We start from the raw sequence: 21,001 nt of genomic DNA on the forward strand, positions 1-21,001 counted from the left end.
TGGTCAGCATAGGCAAGTCTTGTCAAGTCAAGTCAAGTCACTTTTATTACTATAGCACATTTAAAAAACAACTCTCGTTGATCAAAATGCTTTACATTGGTGGAGGTACTAACGTTATACAACATTGGTTCATAGATTAAGGACATACATAAATACATACATATAACCCTCCCTCAGAGGTCGTCAAGAAAGGCTTGAGAGTAAAGATGAGTTTTAAGTCTCGACTTAAAGGAGTCGATGGAGGGGGCAGTTCTGATGGGAAGAGGGATGCTGTTCCACAGTCTAGGAGCTGCAACCGCAAAGGCGCGGTCGCCCCTGAGCTTATGCCTAGACCGCGGGATGTTCAGTAACCCCAAGTCGGCCGATCTGAGGGACCAGGAGAAGGTGTGGTGGGTAAGCAGACTTTTGATGTAGGTGGAGGCAAGCCTGTAGACATAAAGAAGGATCTCGAAATTTATTCGGAACCGCACAGGGAGCCGGTGGAGAGAGGCCAGGATCGGGGTGATGTGGTCCCTTTTTCGGGTGCCCGTCAGGAGTCTCGCTGCGGCGTTTTGGACCAGTTGCAGGCGGGACTGGGAAGATTGGCTGATGCCAGTGTAATGGGAGTAGCAGTAATCGAGGCGGGAGGAGATAAATGTGTGGATGATCTTTTCCAGGTCATCAAACTTGAGGAATTGTTTTATTTTAGCTATTGTCCGAAGCTGGAAGAAGCTAGCTTTTACCACGGCATTGACTTATTTGTCAAATTTCAATGCTGAGTCAAATATCACGCCACGGTTTTTGATGTGAGGTTTGAGTAATGGGATAAGGCTTCCAAGGCTGCCTGCTATCATTTTGATTGAGTCCAGGGGGCCGAGAAGGATGACCTCAGACTTACTCTCGCTTAGTTGGAGGAAGTTCTGGGCCATCCAACACGTTATATCCTCGAGGCAGTGGAGTCTTTTAGAGGTGTATAAAATCCTGATGGCGAGTTGCCGGGTGAATGCACAGTTTTTTACCCAAAACAGGGGAACCAAGAACCAAACGATATAGGTTTAAGGTGAGAAGGGAAAGATGTAAGAGGAGGGTTGTGGGTATAAGGAACAAGCTGCCAGAGGAGGTAGTTGAGACAGGTACTGCGACCGTATTTAAAAGACATTTGGACAGGTACATGGATAATTAAGGATTAGAGGGATATGGGCAAGCACAGACTAGTGTCGATGGGGCAACTTGGTCGGTTTGGGAAAGTTGGACTGAAGGGCTATTTCCATTCTGTATGACTGTATGAAATAAGTTGAAAAGAATAGATTGAGCGGTGATTTAATCGACTCAAAATCTAAAAGTTAACCCTAACCCGAAACGTCACCTGTTCCTTTTCTCCAGAGGTGCTGCCTGACCCGCTTAGTGCCTGATCCGACACTTTGTATCTATGTTCGGTATATATTAGCATCTACAGTTCCTTTCTATACATACATCAAGGAAACAGGCCCTTAAGCTCAACTCATCCCTGCCGACCAAAATGCCCCATCTGTTAGTCCCACTCTCCTTGCATTTGGCCTATTACCTTCTAAACCTTTCCTACCGATGCACTTGCACTAGTGCCTTTTAAATGTTGTTCTATCACCTGCCACCTCCTCTAGCAGCTCGTTCCATATACCCATCATCCTCTGAGTGAAAAAGTTGCCTTTCAGATTCCTATTAAATCTTTCCCCTCTCCTAACCTATATCCTCTGGTTCTTAATCCCCCTACCCTGAGTAAAAATCTATTCACCCTATCTCTCCCTCTCGTGATTTTATGCATCTCTATAAGATCACCCCTCAGCCTCCTGCGCTTCAAGGGATAAAGCTCTAACCTGCCCAACCTCTCCCTGTAGCTCAGACACTCAAGTCCAGAGATTCCAACATCTGTAGTTCCTGAGTCTCTATTGGAATCATCCTCCCTACCATTGACTCCATCTACACTTCACGCTGCCTCGGCAAGGCCACTAGCATAATCAAGGATGAGTCTCACCCCCCGGTCACTCCATCTTCTCCCCTCTCCCATCAGCCAAGAGGTACAGAAGTGTGAAAACGCACACCTCCAGATTCAGGGACAGTTTCTTCCCAGCTGTTATCAGGCAACTAAACCATCCTACCAACAACTAGAGAGCGGTCCTGACCTTCCATCTACCTCATTGGAGACCCTCAGATTATCTTTATTTGGACTTTACTGGGCTTTATCTTGCTCTAAACATTATTCCCTTGATCCTGTATCTGTACATGTTTCAAATAGATGACCTCTCATCAACTCATTAGCATTATCAGAATCAGCAGTAGTAGAAATGAATTGCTATCAATGAGACTGCACTTGAAGTATTGTGTTCAATTTAGTTCACCTCGCTGTAGCAAAGATACCATGAAGCTGGAAAGAGTGCATAGAATCATACACCACGGAAACAGGCCCTTCAGCCCAACTCATCCATGCCGACCAAGATGCCTATCTAAGCTAGTTCCATTTGCCTGTGTTTGATTAATCTTCCTTGAAACCTCAGGCTCCTTTTAAACTTCACCTCTCACCTTAAATCTCTGATTCTAGATTCCCCTAATCTGGGAAAAAAGATATTCACCCTCTTTATTCTTCTCAAGATTTTACACACCTCAGTCTCCTGTACTCCAAGAAATAAACTCCTACTTTCCTCAACAACTCTCTGCAGCTCAGCGCTTCGAGTCCGGGTAATATCCTCATAAATCTTTTCTTCCCTGTAGCAGGGTGACCAAAACTGAACACAACATTCCAAGTTAATGGAATTCCAAGTTAAATACTTGGAAGACACTTGGGTAGTTGACACCCTTCAGCACTTCAACTCCCCCTCCCATTCCGAATCCGACCTTTCTGTCCAGGGCCTCCTCCATGGCCAGAGTGAGTCCCACCACAAATTGGAGGAGCAGCAATTCATATTTCGCTTGGGTAGTTTACACCCCAGTGGTATGAACATTGACTTCTCCAATTTTAGGCAGTCCTTGCTTTCTCCCACCTTCCCCTCCCCTTCCCAGCTCTCCCACAGCCCACTGTCTCCGTCTCTTCCTTTCTTCTCCCCCCCCCCCCCACCCACCCACACCAGTCCGAAGAAGGGTCTCGACCTGAAACGTCACCTATTCCTTCGCTCCATAGATGCTGCCTGAGCCGCTGAGTTTCTCCAGCATTTTTGTCTACCTTCGATTTTTCCCGCATCTGCAGTTCTTTCTTAAACACAACATTCCAAGTGCAGCCTCACCAACATCTTGAACAACTTTAACATAACGTTCCAACTTTCAACTTTCCTACTTAATTCCCGGTCCCATTAAGGTCAGCGTGTCAAAAGCCTTCTTCAACATCTAACTGCAATGCCACTTTCATGCAACTATTCTACCTGAGATCAATGAACCAACATATAAAATAAGTCAAAGAAATATCTGAAAAATTCGGATGGACACAAAGTGCTGGAGTAACTCAGCAGGTCAGGCAGCATCTCTGGAGACAAAGAATGTGTGATGTTTCAGGTCGGGACCCGTCTTCAGACATTAACGTAAGACAAAACTCATGTTTGGCGTGGACATTGTGGGCTGAAGGGCCTGTTCCTATGCTGTGCTGGTCTAGGGTGGCACGGTGGTGCAGCGGTAGAGGTGTTGCCTTACAGCGCTAGAGACTGGCGATCCTGACTATTGGTGCTTATCTCCCTGTGACCTGTGTGGGTTTGTCCCGGGAGCTCCACTTTCCTCCCACACATCAAAGACGTACAGGTTTGGAGGCTAATTGCCTTGGTAAAATTGTAAATGGCCCCTAGCGTGTGTAGAATAGTGTCAGTGTGCGGGGATGGCTGGTGTGTGTGGTCTCGGTGGGGTGAAGTGCCTGCTTCCGCGCTGTATCTCGAACCTAAACTAAACTATGTTCTATATTTCCATTGGTTTCTCTTTGTATGAAAGAAATAGTGGTTTTGCGATGCTCACTGCCACGACTCCTGTTGGTACAAATCTAAGAGGCACAAAAAGCTAGAGTAACTCAGCGGGTCAGACAGCATCTCGGGAGAGAAGGAATAGGTGATGTTTGTCAGTCTATCAATCATCACCACTGCTATTCCTTCATTAACAGCAATAAGTCTTGAATGTGATAGATGCTGCTGATGCACTCCTTGGAACATTTAACATTGCCTGGTTTTAACAAGCCCTCCATCATCTCAATCTCTTCATCCAATATACAAACACTTTCTTGTTTATCATAATCTAAAGATGCTTAAAGCATACAGCCAGCAACTTCCTTACACAGCGCTTCAATTTCTGCCACCGGAATCTCCATTAGGGTCTGAGCAGTAATGACTGATGATGCATGGGGAAATGCATTTATTTGCATTGGTTAAATGATGTATTAACATTTGCCTTTCTTGAAATTCCAGAGCAGAAGGTTCATTTTTCTTTATTGCGCCTCTTAAGTGATGGAATCTCCTTCATGTCTGCGCTCTCTGCCAATTTCAAGTCAATTTCACAATTTCTGAGACCGGCCAGCCAGCGCATCTTTTATGCTCTCAGAAGCTGGAGCAGAATGGGCAGGAAATAATTGAATGCAAAGTTGAAGTAGCAAGAAACAAAAATTAATTACAAGCAAAAATGAGACTGAGCACAAAGCTTAACGTTTCAGTGCCTTCTGAAGGAGAGCTGCTAAACAACGATTCCTAAACTATAAAACATCTTCTCATCCTCATTAGAGCTTCTCTTGTTTAAGGTTGTGATGTGGAATGCCACAGCATGGGGACAGACACAGTCTGTGGTCTCATGGTCATGCAGCACAGAAACAGGCCCTTCCGCTCAATTCTTCCATGATGACCAAGATGACCCATCTAAGTTTAGCTTAGAGATACAGTGTGGAAACAGGCCCTTCGGCCCATGAGTCCATGCCAACCACTATCCTACGTACGAGGGACAATTTACAATCTTAACCAAAGCCAATTAACCTATAAATCTGCACCAGAGCACCCGGAGAAACCCAACACATCTCAGGGAGAACGTACAAACTCCTTAGAGACCACGCCCGTAGTCGGGATCAAACCCGGATCTTTGGTGCTGTGAGGCAGCAACTCTACTGCTGTGCCACCCTAGTCCCATTTGCCCACATTTGGTCCATATCCTTCTAAACCTTTCCTATCCATGTACCAGTCAGGAGTTATTATTGAATCTGCCTCAAGTACCTCCCCTGACAGCTCATTTCTATAACCCACCACCCTCTGTGTGTAAATGCTGCTCGCAGGTTTTTATTAACTCTTGCCCCTCCCATTTAAACCGATGTCCTCTGATAAGTGATTACCGAATTCTGGGTAAAAGACACTAGGTGCATTCACCTTATCTACCCCCCTCGTGATTTTTTAAGATCACCACTCATCCTCCTGCGCTCTAAGGAATAAAGTCCTAACCTGCCCAACCTCTCCTTAGAGCTCAGGCTCTTGAGTCAAGGCAACATCCTCGTTGAATCTATCTACACTCTTTCCAGCACAATGACATCCTTCATATAGGACAGTGACCAAAGTATTTTTGTTGTAATTTTCTTACGCATAACACTGAGGAAACATTCATCCCATACAGAGTCACAAGTCAACTCCAGAGTGTTTTATTACCATATAAACAGAAGAATGAAATTTTTACTTGCAGCAGCAAGGAAAGGATACAGAGAAAGATTGGTTCTCTCATATCAGGTTATATGTTATGCAGATATAATGCAATTGTATGTGGAGCTAATTGCCCAAAAATCTATCCATTTCCAATGTGGTAGAATTTCCCAGTGGTAGACCTGTACCCACCACTCTCAGTATGCACAATAGATTTGTTTTCAATTTTCCCCCCCGACATTGCTAAGCTGGTTGTGCCTAAACTATTGCAAAGAAAGACAAAGTGCTCGAGTCTCAGTGGGTCAGGCAGAATTTTTGAAGAACATGGAGAGAGGTTTTGGTTCGGGACCCTTCCCGAAATGTTTGCCTAGTTTAGTTTATTATTGCCACGAGTGAAACGTTATCCAGTCAAAGAAACGACTAAACATGAATGAAATCTGGCTGTCCACAGTGCACGGATATAGGATACAACATTTAGTGCAAGATACAACATTGAACCTCGCCATATAGAACATTGATTCTATCCATGTTCTCCAGAGATACTGCCTGTCCCACTGAGTTACTCCAGCACTTGAGTCTTTTTTTGTAAACCAGCATCTGCAGTTCCTCGTTTCTCCTAATGATTGTAAACAGTGGCTTAGGCGTAACAGTGCATAACTCAAACATTTTTTAAACTCTATGATGTTTCCAACAGCCTCCTCCAGATGGATTTAATGCCGGTTGTGCTTCAGACCTAACACATCTTCACGTATGAGCTTTTCATAGTTAAAATGCAACATCAGCCAGGATGACAGAAGGAGCTTCAGTCTCCTTATCCTTAGTACTGAGCTGTGCGGGAGTGTTGCCGTGTGCTTGCACTGTGCAGCAGCTCCTTGCTATCACACACATTGTGTAACACTTTTTGCCAGTCGCATCTTATTCCACTACATGGATCTTACAAAAGCCTCAGAGGAGTTCCTTGTATTCTGTAAAGAGCTCGAGTTGTCTTCGATGTTTCACTGATCACCTTGCGTGAAGCGGACTAGAACATGTTCTTCTCATTACTTTCATTAAATATGTCTCAGCACCTTAATTGCAACAAATTGATGTGGCTGTCTCTAATATTAACATTTTTTTAAGGATGCTCTGCATGTTAAAATAATTCAAAGTTGCTATTCTATGTTATTAATACCAATCAGAAATTCCACCTTAGTGACTTGATATATCCTGTTTTAGTTTAGTTTGGAGACATAGCATGGAAACGGCCCAGAGTCCATGCCGACCATCCATCACCTGTTCACACTAGTTCCATGTTATTCCACTCTCTCATCCACTCCCGACACACAAGGGGCAAATTACAGAAGCCAATTAACCTACAAACCCGCACGTCTTTGGGATGTGGGAGGAACCCGGAGCACCTGGAGGAAACCCACGCAATCACAGGGAAAACGTGCAAACTCCGCGCAGACCGCACCCGAGGTCAGAATTGAAGCGGGGTCTCTGGTGGTGCGGGACAGCAGCTCTACCCGCTGCACCACTGTGCCACCCTAATGTTGCCAACTATTTTGGTCCATGGCCTTATGCTCTTGCCTTTAAATGGGTTTCCTGAAGCTACCATTGCAGCTTCTCATTTATTTTTGTGCATTGTAGAGAAAATGTACTTTCAACATAATACTATTTAGAGCATTTTTATGGCATTCACTTAAATTATAACGAAGCACATGATTGAAATACAAGTCCTCTAGATGAGTGTATTCACCGTGCAACATACGGATCAAAACGTGAATGAAGAACAACAAGTATGTTGTATATATCAGAGTGATTATGTTAATCCGGTAATATTGTATAGAGTTGAAACTCAATGGGATACAAGCAACAGAATGTGTGGCACCACCCCATTGTATATGCTGAAGATAGACACCATATGCAGGAGTAACTCAGCGGGTCAGACAGCATCTCTGGAGAAAAGGAATGGGTGACGTTTCGGGTCAGGACCCTTCATCAGACTGAGAGTCAGAGAGGGGGACTGAGGTATGGGAAGGTACAGAACAAAGCAGAGCCTGCATCGATGACTCAGTTATGGTGGAGCCCATAATGTTCCATTATTGCTGGAGATGAGGTGATAATAGAAATATAGAAAATAGGTGCAGGAGGAGGCCTTTTCGGCCCTTCGAGCCAGCACTGCCATTCATTGTGATCATGGCTGATCGTCCCCTATCAATAACCCGTGCCTGCCTTCTCCCCATATCCCTTGACTCCACTTGCCCCTAGAGCTCTATCTAACTCTCTCTTAAATCCATCCAGTGACTTGGCCTCCACTGCCCTCTGTGGCAGGGAATTCCATAAATTCACAACTCTCTGGGTGAAAACGTTTTTTCTCATCTCAGTCTTAAATGACCTCTCCTTTATTCTAAGACTGTGGCCCCTGGTTCTGGACTCGCCCAACATTGGGAACATTTTTTCCTGCATCTAGCTTGTCCAGTCCTTTTATAATGAAGGAATATAAACTGCAAAATTAGAAAAAGGACTAGGATGGGGGCTAATTTCAGCATTTGTATTCCTGCATTATCATCTCATCCCCAGCCAACAATGCACCATTGTGGGCTCCACCTTTCCCGAGTCATCGATGCAGCCTCTGCTTTGTTCTGCACCTTCCCATATCTCTTTTTTCCCCCTCCATGACTTTCAGTCTGATGAGGGGTCTCGACTCGAAACGTCACCTATTCCTTCTCTCCAGAGATGCTGCCTGGCCCGCCGAGTTACTCCAGCATGTTGTGTCTTATCTTTGGTGTAAACCAGCATCTGCAGTTCCTTCTTACCCCATTGTATATGCGTCTAGGTTATTTGATGCCATGTTGTACAATCTACTGTTCTAGATCAATCTGACACCATGCAATATAACATGCATTTCTAGATCAATGACATGCCATGCAGTGTGACATACTGTTCTAGACCAGGGAAGTACAATGTAGCATACAGTCTTCAAGCCGTTCCCAGCTATCCTGTTATTGTAAGTACAAAACTATATATTTCTAAATAAAGTTAATGCAGTGAACTTTATGTTTGCTCTGGGTAATTTGTTGGGGTGTAAAATCACAAAATGAAAATCTCATGTATATCCAAATATTGTACTGTTTTAATCCTGGGTCTCTTGAACATGACGGTTTGTTGGTTAATCGGCCCTCTGTAAATTGCCCCTAGTGTGTAGGGAGTGGATGAGAGAGTGGGATAACATAGAACTAGTGTGAACGGGTGATCGATGGTCGGCGTGGATCCGATGGGCCGAAGGGCCTGTTTTGCATGCCGTGTTTCTACAACTAGATTAAAACTAAAATATTATTCTTGTTTGCGACGTTGTGCATTGCCGACAACTATTAAAGGATGGTCAAGAATACAATGAACAAATAAGATGTGGGCTTAGAAATAGGTGTGTGTGTGTAGAGCAGTAGATTTTATCTGATATCGAATTGCTGTTTGTGATGATAGAGTCCATTACAGAGCCAGTAACCTCATGTCTGATTCCCTGTGTAAATGGGACTCAAATGCATTGAAGTTCACAGGTATGAACAGTGGCATTTAGTATTGTGTTCAGTTCTGGGCATGATGCTTAGACCAACCCTTGTCTGCCTGCACATGATCCATATCGCTACGTTCCCTTCATATCCATGTGCCTGTCCAGAAGGCTCTTAAATGCCACTTCCACCAGCATCCACTGGCAGTGCGTTCCAACCACTTACCACCTTCTCTGTGAAGGATTTGTCCCGCACATCTCCTTTCCCCTCTCACCTTAAAGCTGTGCCCTCGAGTATTTGACATTTCCACCTTAGGGTAAATGTTCTGACTGTCTACCTTATCTATGCCTTATAATTATATATACATCTATCAGGTCTAATCTCGACCTCCGGTGTTCCAGAGAAACCAATCCGTTGGTCCGCGCCCTCCTTGAAGCTGATGCTCTCTAGCCCAAGCTGCTCTCACCCTGTCCCAGTTTCCTGACCTGATCATGGAGTACCCAGCCATTTCCACTCATCCAACCTCTCTCTTCAGCGGGCTCTCGTTACTACCATATAACCATATAACAATTACAGCACAGAAACAGGCCATCTCGGCCCTTCTAGCCCGTGCCGAACACTTATTCTCACCTAGTCCCATCTACCTGCACTCAGACCATAACCCTCCATTCCTTTCCCGTCCATATACCTATCCAATTTATTTTTCAATGATAAAATCGAACCTGCCTCCACCACTTCCACTGGAAGCTCATTCCACACAGCTACCACTCTCTGAGTAAAGAAGTTCCCCCTCATGTTACCCCTAAACTTCTGTCCCTTAATTCTCAAATCATGTCCTCTTGTTTGAATCTTCCCTACTCTCAATGGAAAAAGCTTATCCACGTCAACTCTGTCTATCCCTCTCATCATTTTAAAGACCTCGATCAAACCTTCTGCGCCCAAAGAATAAAGACCTAACTTGTTCAACCTTTCTCTGTAACTTAGTTGCTGAAACCCAGGCAACATTCTAGTAAATCTCCTCTGTACTCTCTCTATTTTGTTGACATCTTTCCTATAATTTGGCGACCAAAATTGTACACCATACTCCAGAATTGGCTTCACCAATGCCTTGTACAATTTTAACATTACATCCCAACTTCTATACTCAATGCTCTGATTTATAAAGGCCAGCACACCAATAGCTTTCTTTACCACCCTATCTACAAGAGATTCCACCTTCAGGGAACTATGCACAGTTATTCCTAGATCCCTCTGTTCAACTGGACCAATCCAGACCCGTGTTCTCCTGCGGGTCCAGATAGAGGAGATCCCTTTGGAAGTGTTAAAACAGCCACGTCCTGTCCTAATGCCACCATCAATGTGTTTCTTGTTCAACTTGGTCCTTAGCTGCTGTAGATCAGTCACTGTGGTCGTAGATCCATGTCGGGTGTTTGTAGAGACTGTTCCTGGAGGGAAGTTATCTGGCACATGAACGGTCTCTACAAACACCCGACATGGATTAGGAATACAGTGACTGATCTACAGCTGTAACCACCTGGATTGTCACCTCTCAGTGCGGTGTCACCAGACGTGGTTCATGCAAAGGTCAGGTGATTCCTCCACAAGGGTCACAGAAACTTGTTGACCACTTGCCCGATTCGAGCACTTAAAAATGTCAATGTAGAACGTGTACAAGGGAGAAATCGCTCGGTGAAATGGACCTATTTAATGCACACTTGGGAGAGAATGCCATTGATTGTCATGGCGGGAAGGCAGAGTTATCTTGGAGCAGTTTAGCCATCAAAAGCCTGAATGGTCAGCATCCCTTTGCTTAGTTTAGTTTGGTTTAGAGATACAGCGCGGAAACAGACCCTTCGGCCCACTGAGTCCGTACCGACCAGTGATCCCCGCACATTAACACTACCCTACACACACTAAGGACAATTTTACATTTACACCAAGCCAATTCACCGACAAACCTGTAGGGCTTTGGAGTGTGGGAGGAAATCGAAGATCTCGCAGAAGATTTACGCAGGTCATGGGGAAAACCGACAAACTCCGTACAGACAGGGCGCTGTCTGAACCCGGGTCTCTGACTCTACCGTTGTGCCACTGTTGATGAAAGTATTTACAATGTCTTTCAGAAGCAGTGTGAAACTGGCAGAGGTTTCTCTATGCACTGGCCATGTGGGAATGAAGCTGAGATGGATGTTTTATTCGGAATTAGGATAGTGGAAGGAATACCTTCTCTCCTTTCCCTTTCAACAATATAAAAAGAAATATATGCCTAGAACTTGGGCATCACTAACTTTTGTTTCACCGAGTATGTTCTGGAAAAAGGACATGAAATTGCCAAAGCTTGCATTCAAATATACAGAGATGATGCAAGTTCCTTAATTGCCAATTCATTTCAGTATCTTGTCACGGAGTCATGTATTATGGTAACGGGCCCTTCAGCCCACCTGTCTGTGCCGACCAAGATGCCCCATCTAAGCTGGGCCCATTTCCTGCATTTGGCCCATATCCCTCTAAACCTTTCCTATCCATTTAACTGTCCAAGAGTCTTTTAAAAGCTGTTATTGTACCTGCCTCAACTACCTCCCGTGGCAGCTGATAAAATCACCCCTCAGCCTCCTGCGCTCCAAGGAATAAAGTCCCAGCCTGTTCAACCTCTCCCTGTAGCTCAGGCCCTCAAGTCCTGGCAACATCCTCGTAAATTTTCTCTGCACTCCTTGCATGCTGTACTCCTGGTTTGGTTGGTAATTTAAAAAATGATTTGGGGTTTAAAGTGGTCAAGGAAGAAGGAATGGAAATATTTCTTTATTTAATTTTGTGGATGATTTTCAAGTGAACTAATTAAGGCTCTCTCTGCTGAGTTTCTTTACGGAGAGACATTAACAATGCAATAAAGAGTGCTGAGATTTATGAGGATGCGGCCAGGGCTCGAGGGCTTGAGCAAGATGGAGAGGTTGGTTCTAGTTAAATTATTTGTTGATCTTCCATTGTCTCCAGGGTGAAAAATAAATCTGTTTGAAATTATTGTTCAAGGTAAAAGATTTAATAGGAACCTGAGGGGCAACTTTTTTAATAGAATGTGGTGGGCTTATGGAACGAGCTGCCAGAGGAGGTCGTTGAGGCAAGGATACTTGGAGAGATACATGGATAAGAAATGTTTAGAGGGACATGGACCAAATGCAGGCAAATAGAACCCGCTTAGATGGGGATTATTGGTTGTCATGGGCTCGTTGGGCCGAAGGGCCTGTGTCTGTGCTGTATGACTCTGGGTCTCTTTGACAGTTGTCAGTTAATTGGCATTAACTAGATACTGTGACCATGGGAGACCCATAAATATTACTTTATCAAACTAGAAAGCAAGCTGTTACACACCAAAACCCAAATCAACATATTATCTGAAAAAATAAAGAATTTATATAAATATAAATGAAAAATAAAATCACTCTTTGTTTTAAGTGATGCTCTTGATCTTGTCTGAAGCAAACTCACTTGAATCTGTGCTTCTGAGGAGATTTTAGTTGATAAGTTAAGCATTGATAAGTTAAGGGTGTTTACACATATCGCATTAAACAGTGCTGTGTAGTGGTGGGAATGGTGGGGAAGTTAGTCTGAACGTAGACTTGGTCAATGAAGGCTTGGTTACCACTCACTCGGCCATCCAGCTCACTTCCAGGGAGCAAGAGTTACGAGCTGCTGTATGAGGTAGCTGAGGCAGGGACTGTCACAATGTTTAAGAATCAATTAGACAGGTACATGGATAGGACAGGTTTGGAGGGATATTGTCCAAACACAGGCAGGTGGGACTAGTGCAGATGGAACATGTTGGTCTGTGTGGGCAAGTTGGGCCTGCTTCCACACTGTATCACACTATAACTCTAAAACAAAATAAATACAAAGTGCTGGAGTAACTCAATGGGTCAGGCAGCATCTCTCGAGCACACAGAACGGTGAGTTTTGAATCAGAACTCATCCCACTGTGGTACTCCAGAATTCTCTGGGTTTTTTTGTAAATTGGTATGTGCAGATCCTTGTGTCTAATGCATGGAACTGATGTGTGCACCACCAGACTCAGGAACAGCTTCTTCCCCTCTGTTATCAGGCTTCTGAATGGTCCTTCCATAAGCTGGGGTATTGTCCGATTCACCTCTACCCCATTGCGGACATTGGACTTTGTCTCTGGAACTGATGCGCTACAATGCTGAGAACTATATTCTGCACTCTGTATCTTCCCCTTTGCTCCACCTATTGTACTGGAGTTTCACTTGATTGGATAGTATTTTCTGTTTAAGTCTAGTTTATTGTGACATGTACCGAGGTACAGTGAAAAGCTTTTGTTGCGTGCTAACCACTCAGCGGAAAGACTGTACACGATTACAATCGAGCCGTCCACAGTGCACAGATACAGGATAGAGGGGTTAACGTGAATTTAGTGAAAGTAATGAATGTTGCTGTAGGAGTAGAGATTTAAAAGAGTGGAGCAATTTTAATGCATGATTGGAGATCCATTTCTGTGATTAACACACAAATATCAGTTTGGATTGCATGTGGCAGTGAAGCTTTTCACGGTACCTCGGTACACTTGACAATAATAAATATAAACATAAACCTCACATTTCCTGAGCCGTAGAACTGTTGCCTTAGACGTTTGACATGCCCCACACACCTTCTGACCCCAGTGGCAAAGCATATCATGCATACAACATTCGGCCCATTGAGCCTATGCCAACTCTATACAAGAGCAAACCAGTCAACACCATTCAGTCCGTCTAAATTATCTTTGCAGTGACATTCTAGTCATTGAAATCTTATGTTAGAGACTTTCAAATACATTTTGAACAGCAGAATAGTTTTGGCCTTGTGTAATACATAACCCATGCTGGAGAGAACCTGCCACCATATTCTCAGCTCCATGAGCTGCTATTTTATTGCTTTAAAGTGTAAGCAGACCTGACATTTAATATTGTTTTGTGCTTATAGAAACCACGACAACAGGTTTTCCCTGACCTGAAATTCTGTTATGTAATTGAAGTTTAAAACAACTAAGGAATAGAACGGAGCCTCTGGAGCTGCTGCCTCACAGTGCCAGAGACGCAGGTTCGATCCTGATCACGAACGCTGACTCTGTGGAATTTGCTCGTTCTCTCTTTGACCTACGTCCCAAAGACGTGGTGGTTTGTGGGTTAATTGGCCTCTGTAAATTGTCCCTTGCTTGTAGGAAATAGATGAGAAAGTGGGATAACATAGAACTACTGTGAATGGTTGATCGATAGTCAGCGAGGACTTGATGGGCCGAAAGGCCTGCTTCATTGCTTACAATTAATCAAATGTTGAGACTTAAATAAGAACATGCATTACAATAAAGGGTGGAGGTAGAACCACCTTTATTGTAATACCTCTGTCAGAACAGAGAACAGCACAAGGACAGGCCGAACAGCCCACGTTATCTGCGCCAAACATGATGTCAAGAACAACTCTTATCTACCTGCACATCATCCGTATCCCTCCCTTCCCTGCATATCCATGTACTCATCCAAAAGCCTCTGTAATGCCACTATCGATATGGCTCCACTACCACCACTGACAGCATTTTCCAAGTACCCATGTCCCTTGTGTAAACTTGTCCTGCACATCTCCATTAAACTCTGCCCCGCTCACCACCTCCATTTTCGGCACGGTGGCGCAACGTTAGAGTTGCTGCCTCACAGCACCAGAGACCCAGGTTTAATCCTGATTACGGATGCTTGTCTACACAGAGTTTATACGTTCTCCCCGTGACCTGCGTGCTTTTCTCCAGGATTTACACTTTCCTCCCATACTCCAAAGATGTACAGGATTGTAGGCTAATTGGCTTAATATAATTGCAAATTGTCCCTAGTGCGTGTAGGTTAGTGTAAAGGGCCTGTCCCACAGCAATTTTGTTTGGCGACTGCCAGCGTCATATCAGTGTCGCCAAAAGATTTTGAACTTTTCAAACTCCAGCGGCGACAAAAAAAATGTTGCGACACTTGGAAAAACCTAGGTCATCACGCCGCATCATGCCGCCTTACCGCCACATTAGCCCCGATGTTTTTGGTGACCCGTTACATCAGTCAATGATGCCGGCAGTCGCCGATTAAATCGCCAAGTGGTACAGGCCCTTAAGTGTGCGGGGATCGCAGGTCAGAATGGACTTGGTGGGCCGAAGGGCCAGTTTCCGCACTGTATCTCCAAAACTAGAGCTGAAACCATTAAACTACGCCCTCTAGTATTTGGCATTTCCATCATGTGATCAAGCATCTCTCAGGAATAACAAGGGCTTTGTTTCTTTCTCTGCAGGAACGGGTGCCCTTTGAGAATCTTGCACAGCAGCTGACAGGAAAGACAGGTGAAGAGGTGAAGGTTGGTCCAGGTGTCATTGACCTGACAAGGCCAGAAGATGCAGAAGGTGAGTGGGTGGCATCAAGGCACACCAAAATCCTCCTCATCCAATAAGTACCTACGTCTGAAAAAGGGTCCTGACCCAACACTCCACCTGTCCATTCTCTCCAAAGATGAAGCTGGAAAGAGTGCAGAGAAAATTTATACGGATGTTACCAAGACTCGAGGGCGTGAGCTGGAAGGAAAGGTTGGGCAAGTTAGGACATTATTCCTTGGAGTGCAGGAGTCTGAGCGGTGTTCTTATAGAGGTGTATAAAATCATGAGGGGAATAGATAGAATGCACAGAGTCTTTTACCACTGTTTGGGATTCAAAGACAAGAGGACATCAGTTTAAGGTGAGAGAGGCAAGATTTAATAGGAACCTGAAGGACATTATTTCACTCAAAGGGTGGTAGGTACAATAAATGAACTGCCAGAGGTGCTCGAGGCAGATACTATAGCAGCATTTAAAAGACACTTGGACAGGTACAGGGATAGGAAAGGTTTAGTGGGATATGGGCCAAACGCAGGTAAATGGGTCAATAGACAATAGACAATAGGTGCAGGAGTAGGCCATTCGGCCCTTCGAGCCAGCACCGCCATTCAATGTGATCATGGCTGAACATCCCCGTTCCTGCCTTCTACCCATATCCTCTGATTCCGCTGTTTTTAAGAGCCCTATCTAGCTCTCTCTTGAAAGCATCCAGAGAACCTGTTTACAAGTTTAATTCCCGGGATGGCGGGACTGTCATATGCTGAGAGAATGGAGCAGCTGGGCTTGTACACTCTGGAGTTTAGAAGGATGAGAGGGTATCTCATTGAAACATATAAGATTGTTAAGGGTTTGGACACACTAGAGGCAGGAGACATGTTCCCGATGTTGGGGGAGTCCAGAACCAGGGACCACAGTTTAAGAATAAGGAGTAAGCCATTTAGAATGAAGACGAGGAAACATTTTTTCTTTCAGAGAGTGGTGAGTGTGGAATTCTCTGCCTCAGAGGGCGGTGGAGGCAGGTTCTCTGGATGCTTTCAAGAGAGAGCTAGATAGGGCTCTTAAAAATAGCGGAGTCAGGGGATATGGGGAGAAGGCAGGAACGGGGTACTGATTGGGGATGATCAGCCATGATCACATTGAATGGCGGTGCTGGCTCGAAGGGCCGAATGGCCTGCTCCTGCACCTATTGTCTATTGTCTATTGAATTTGGGGACAAAATGTGTTGGAAGGAACTGCAGATTCTGGTTTATACCGAAGATAGACACAAAAAGCTGGTGTAACTCAGTGGGTCAGACAGCATCTCTGGAAAAAAAGAGTAGGTGATGGTTTTAGGTCAGGACCCTTCTTCAGACTGGGGTCCTTTTCTCCAGAGATGCTGTCTGACCCGCTGAGTTACTCCAGCATTTTCTGCCTATCTGAATTTTGCAGATGTTTCTTTGACTTATTTTATACAGCGGGTAGAGAATTCTTATTTTTCAACTGCATGAAATCTTTGGATTTAATTTCAAAACTCCTGTTACTGCATCATCGAATTATTCTACCTATTGGTTGGACAACTGACTAAATTATACTGTGGGGACACCAAAGCTGTCATATCATTTTTTTTTTTTACTTACAACATTTAAGGTATGAACTGTGGGGAGCACTTACATGACAAAAGCAAAATCTACTTTTGTGTCTCTCATCTGTAGCTGAAAAGAGGAACAATTCCTCTTGTGCCAATATTTGTCGAGCATAAATATTTGTAACCGTTACCATGGTAATTTAGAAAAAACCCCACAAGAAACAGTAAATGTTGAAAGTTACACCGGGAACAAGGATAAATATTTCTGGGGAAGAATTTAAACTTTAGATAGCATGTAGGTGAAATTTTGGAAATGTTATCACACAGCCGACGGTGGCCAGGAGAAGGGGCAGGGTTTTTCCTCCGTTTCCAGTCAAGCATATGCTCCACGCATCACTTCTCCGCACAGTCATTTGGTCTGTGTTTTAACTGCTCAGATGTAAAACATTAGCAGATACCACAAAGGCTTCAGTGAGGTCTTTTGTTCCCTTCCATGTGGTGAGTTTGCAGGTTGAGCAGGGTTTTGGAAGCATGTTTGCTTTAGCTTGCCTCGTCGGGAGTGGCGGGGGAAGGAGAGCAAGACATCCAAGCAGGAAATGGACTAATCCATATGTGGTTTTCAACAATATTAGACAAATTTTAAAAGGGACTGATTATCCATTACGACGCAATTGAGTCCATATGGACTTGGCAATAATAAGTCTATTTTATCCCCAAGTTTCAAATTTCCTCCTGTCTCAGAATACACACAGAGGGAAATCTTTAACGTTCCCAATGATCACGGCTGTTGATTCCACTTTAGAAGACAAACTCGTGAAACCCTTTCCTCTTAATGTTACAACGAGGGAATATTAATTTACGTAATTCAATGAGTGTCTTGTTATTTGGAAATAGAGTGCAATTTCATTTTTGGCAACTCAAACGACATTAGATCTAGGCTTAGGTTTAGGTTTATTATTGTCACATGTACCAAGGTACAGTGAAAAGCTTTGTCTTGCATGCTATCCAAACAGATCACATAACCCTGCACATAAATACAATCAAGTCAAACTCAAGAACAATAGGTAGAGCAAAGGGGAAGATACAGAGTGCAGAATATAGATCTCAGCATTGTAGCGCATCAGTTCCAGAGACAAAGTCCAATGTCCGCAATGGGGTAGAGGTGATTCAGACAGTACCCCAAGCTTATGGAAGGACCGTTCAGAAGCCTGATAACAGAGGGGAAGAAGCTGTTCCTGAGTCTGGTGGTGCACACTTTCAAGCTTCTGTTCCTTCTGCCGGACAGGAGCGGGGATAAAAAGTAATAACTGGGATGGGAAAAGTCTTTGATTATGGGATGGTTCGCATATTACCTAAAGTGCATCATTACAACCGCATGATAGTTCTTTTAATCTTTGAGCATGACTCCTGTCTGCACCTATCCTTAAGGTGCTGACTCCCATGGTATTTGGAGCTACCAGCCACCCTAATATGATGTCTCTGCACAGTGAGACTGAATAATGAGTGGTCGCGAGCTGCTCAATGATGACAACCATTGCATCTCGTTCAACGCTGAGGCTATAATTTTTCGACAAGTGCGCTGACTTTTATTTTGGGGTCACTGCGCTACAGTTAAGACAGGGAACTCTGGCTGGTTTTGTTTCCTCTCCCACTTATCATGTTCGATGATATAATGATTCAATTCAATGATTTGATGAGACTTTATTGTCACATGTACCTCGGTCCAGTGAAGCTCATTGTTTGTGCATACAGGCCAGTAAAATCACACAGCACACCTCACCTAGGTAGTACACAAAGAGTCGCCACATTTCTGGTGCCGACAGAGTTTCAAAAGTTTTTTGCAACAGTCTTATCTTCTCACAGCGGCAAAGCAGGCCTATATTGAAACATATAAGATTGTCAAGGGCTTGGACACGCTAGTGGCAGGAAACATGTTCCCGATGTTGGGGGAGTCCAGAACCAGGGGCCACAGTTGAATAAGGAGTAAGGAGTAAGACAGAATAAGGAGTAAGCCATTTAGAATGGAGACGAGGAAACACTTTTTCTCACAGAGAGTGGTGAGTCTGTGGAATCCTCTGCCTCAGAGGGCGGTGGAGGCAGGTTCTCTGGATGCTTTCAAGAGAGAGCTAGATAGGGCTCTTAAAAACAGCGTAGTCAGGGGATATGGGGAGAAGGTAGGAACGGGGTACTGATTGGGGATGATCAGCCATGATCACATTGAATGACTGTGCTGGCTCGAAGGGCCAAATGGCCTACTCCTGCACCTATTGTCTATTGACTCCACACATGGCCACAGGTTCCCCCCTCCCCCTCGCCGGGTCCCTCTTCCTTCTCTACTGCCCCCCGCTGGGTCCCTCTTCCTTCTTGTTTTTCCCCAACAGGTTCCCCCTACATTCTTGGCGGCCCTCCCTCCAGAGTCTCTTTTTGTTCTGGGCGGTTTGACCACCGCATCCCTCGATGTTCTCAGTGACCCTCTGCTGGGTACCATCTTTGTTCTCGGCTCCTCCCCTCCACTCCAGGTCCCCCTTCACCCCCTACATCCAGGTCCCAGTAACCAACCCCCTGCCGGGTCCACCATTTGATGGTGCCGCCATGGCTGAGGGCCGACCAAGTTATCATGAATCAGGCATCAGAAATGGACCCAGAGTGTTCATGGGCCATCTTGACCATACATGGTTAATTTTGCTTTCTATTCCACAATTGTTATATGCTTCTGGCTCAAGGATGTAAACTTGGCAATTGCAAAATAGAGCAAAATTATCAATTACTATTGATGGACCCAAAATGCTGGAGTAACTCAGCGGGACAGGCAGCATCTTCGGTCTGAAAAAGGGTCTAGACCCAAAATGTCACCCATTCCTTCTATCCAGAGATGCTACCTGTCCCGCTGAGTTACTCCAGCCTTTGTATCTATCTTCAGTGGTAACCAGTATCTGCAATTCCCACCTATACAACTATTCCTATTAGAGTCATAGATTCATACTGAATTGGAACAGGCTCTTCGGCCCAACTTGCCCATGCTGACAAACTACGCTAGTCACATCTGCCCGCATTTGGCCCATATCCCTCTAAACCTGTCCTATCCATGTTTCTGTCCAAATGTCTTTTAAATTTTATAATACCTGCCTCAACGACCTCCTCTGGCAACTCGATCCATAAACCAACCATACTCCATGTGGAAACGTTGCCCCTCAGGTTCCTAGTAAAATGTTCCTCTTTTACCTTAAACCTATGTCCTCTGGTTCTTGATAGCCCTACCTTGAGTAAAATATATTGTGTATTCACCCTATCTATTCCCCTGATGATTTTACACATGATATTATATGCCTTTATTACATAAAGACTCACAAGTTAGCTGATTAAAGAACAGTTAGCTACCTGTAAATTGCATGCAAATATTTGAAAAATCCACAGTGCATTAATCAATAATTGAATCCTCAATTACTGCATTTTGTCACCTCCAATTGAAAGATCTTTCAGCATGTTTGTGTAGATTTTGTTAAAGACTACTATCTGAAAGCTTTTGAGAATTAAATCCTTAAATCAAAATATAAATAAATAACATAAATTGGACTTTGGCTCCGAGGCAGAATGGTACTGAAGCATTGTAAATGATATATTGTCACTTAGGAGAAAGGCTATTGCTTTTGCTGGATCACAACAGCTATAATTCCAGATGGTTACAAATCAAACGTGCACAACACATAATTCAAAGTCAATCATCCTTAGGAGGGGAAAATATAAAGCTGTATTGTGCTTTTCTTGAGGGTGAAGCTTCAACACTAAAGTAGGCCACACGGTAGCGCAAAGGTAGAGTTGCTGCCTCACAGCGCCAGAAACGTTCCATCCTCACTACGGGTGCCGTCCGTGCCGAGTTTGTACGTTCTCCCTGTGACCACGTGGGTCTCCTCCGGGTGCACCGGTTTCCTCCCACACGCAAAAGATGTACAGGTTTGTAGGTTAATTAGC

General features: G+C 44.3%; 1 protein-coding gene across 8 annotated transcripts in view; it reads left to right on the forward strand.

Annotated features, from left to right (window-relative positions):
* Positions 1-21,001, forward strand: part of sox6 (SRY-box transcription factor 6) — a 651,687-nt gene that overhangs the window by 600,452 nt on the left and 30,234 nt on the right. For 5 of the 8 annotated variants that reach the window (XM_033038493.1, XM_033038492.1, XM_033038491.1 and 2 more), the window contains 2 exons: positions 8,485-8,580; positions 15,392-15,500. In XM_033038493.1, the coding sequence (XP_032894384.1) occupies positions 8,485-8,580; positions 15,392-15,500 (205 nt within the window). The remainder of the gene's footprint in view (positions 1-8,484; positions 8,581-15,391; positions 15,501-21,001) is intronic. The other 3 variants (XM_033038495.1, XM_033038494.1, XM_033038496.1) reach the window with 1 other exon arrangement.

The sequence above is a fragment of the Amblyraja radiata genome, chromosome 20, assembly GCF_010909765.2.
Source record: "Amblyraja radiata isolate CabotCenter1 chromosome 20, sAmbRad1.1.pri, whole genome shotgun sequence".
NCBI lineage: Eukaryota > Metazoa > Chordata > Chondrichthyes > Rajiformes > Rajidae > Amblyraja > Amblyraja radiata.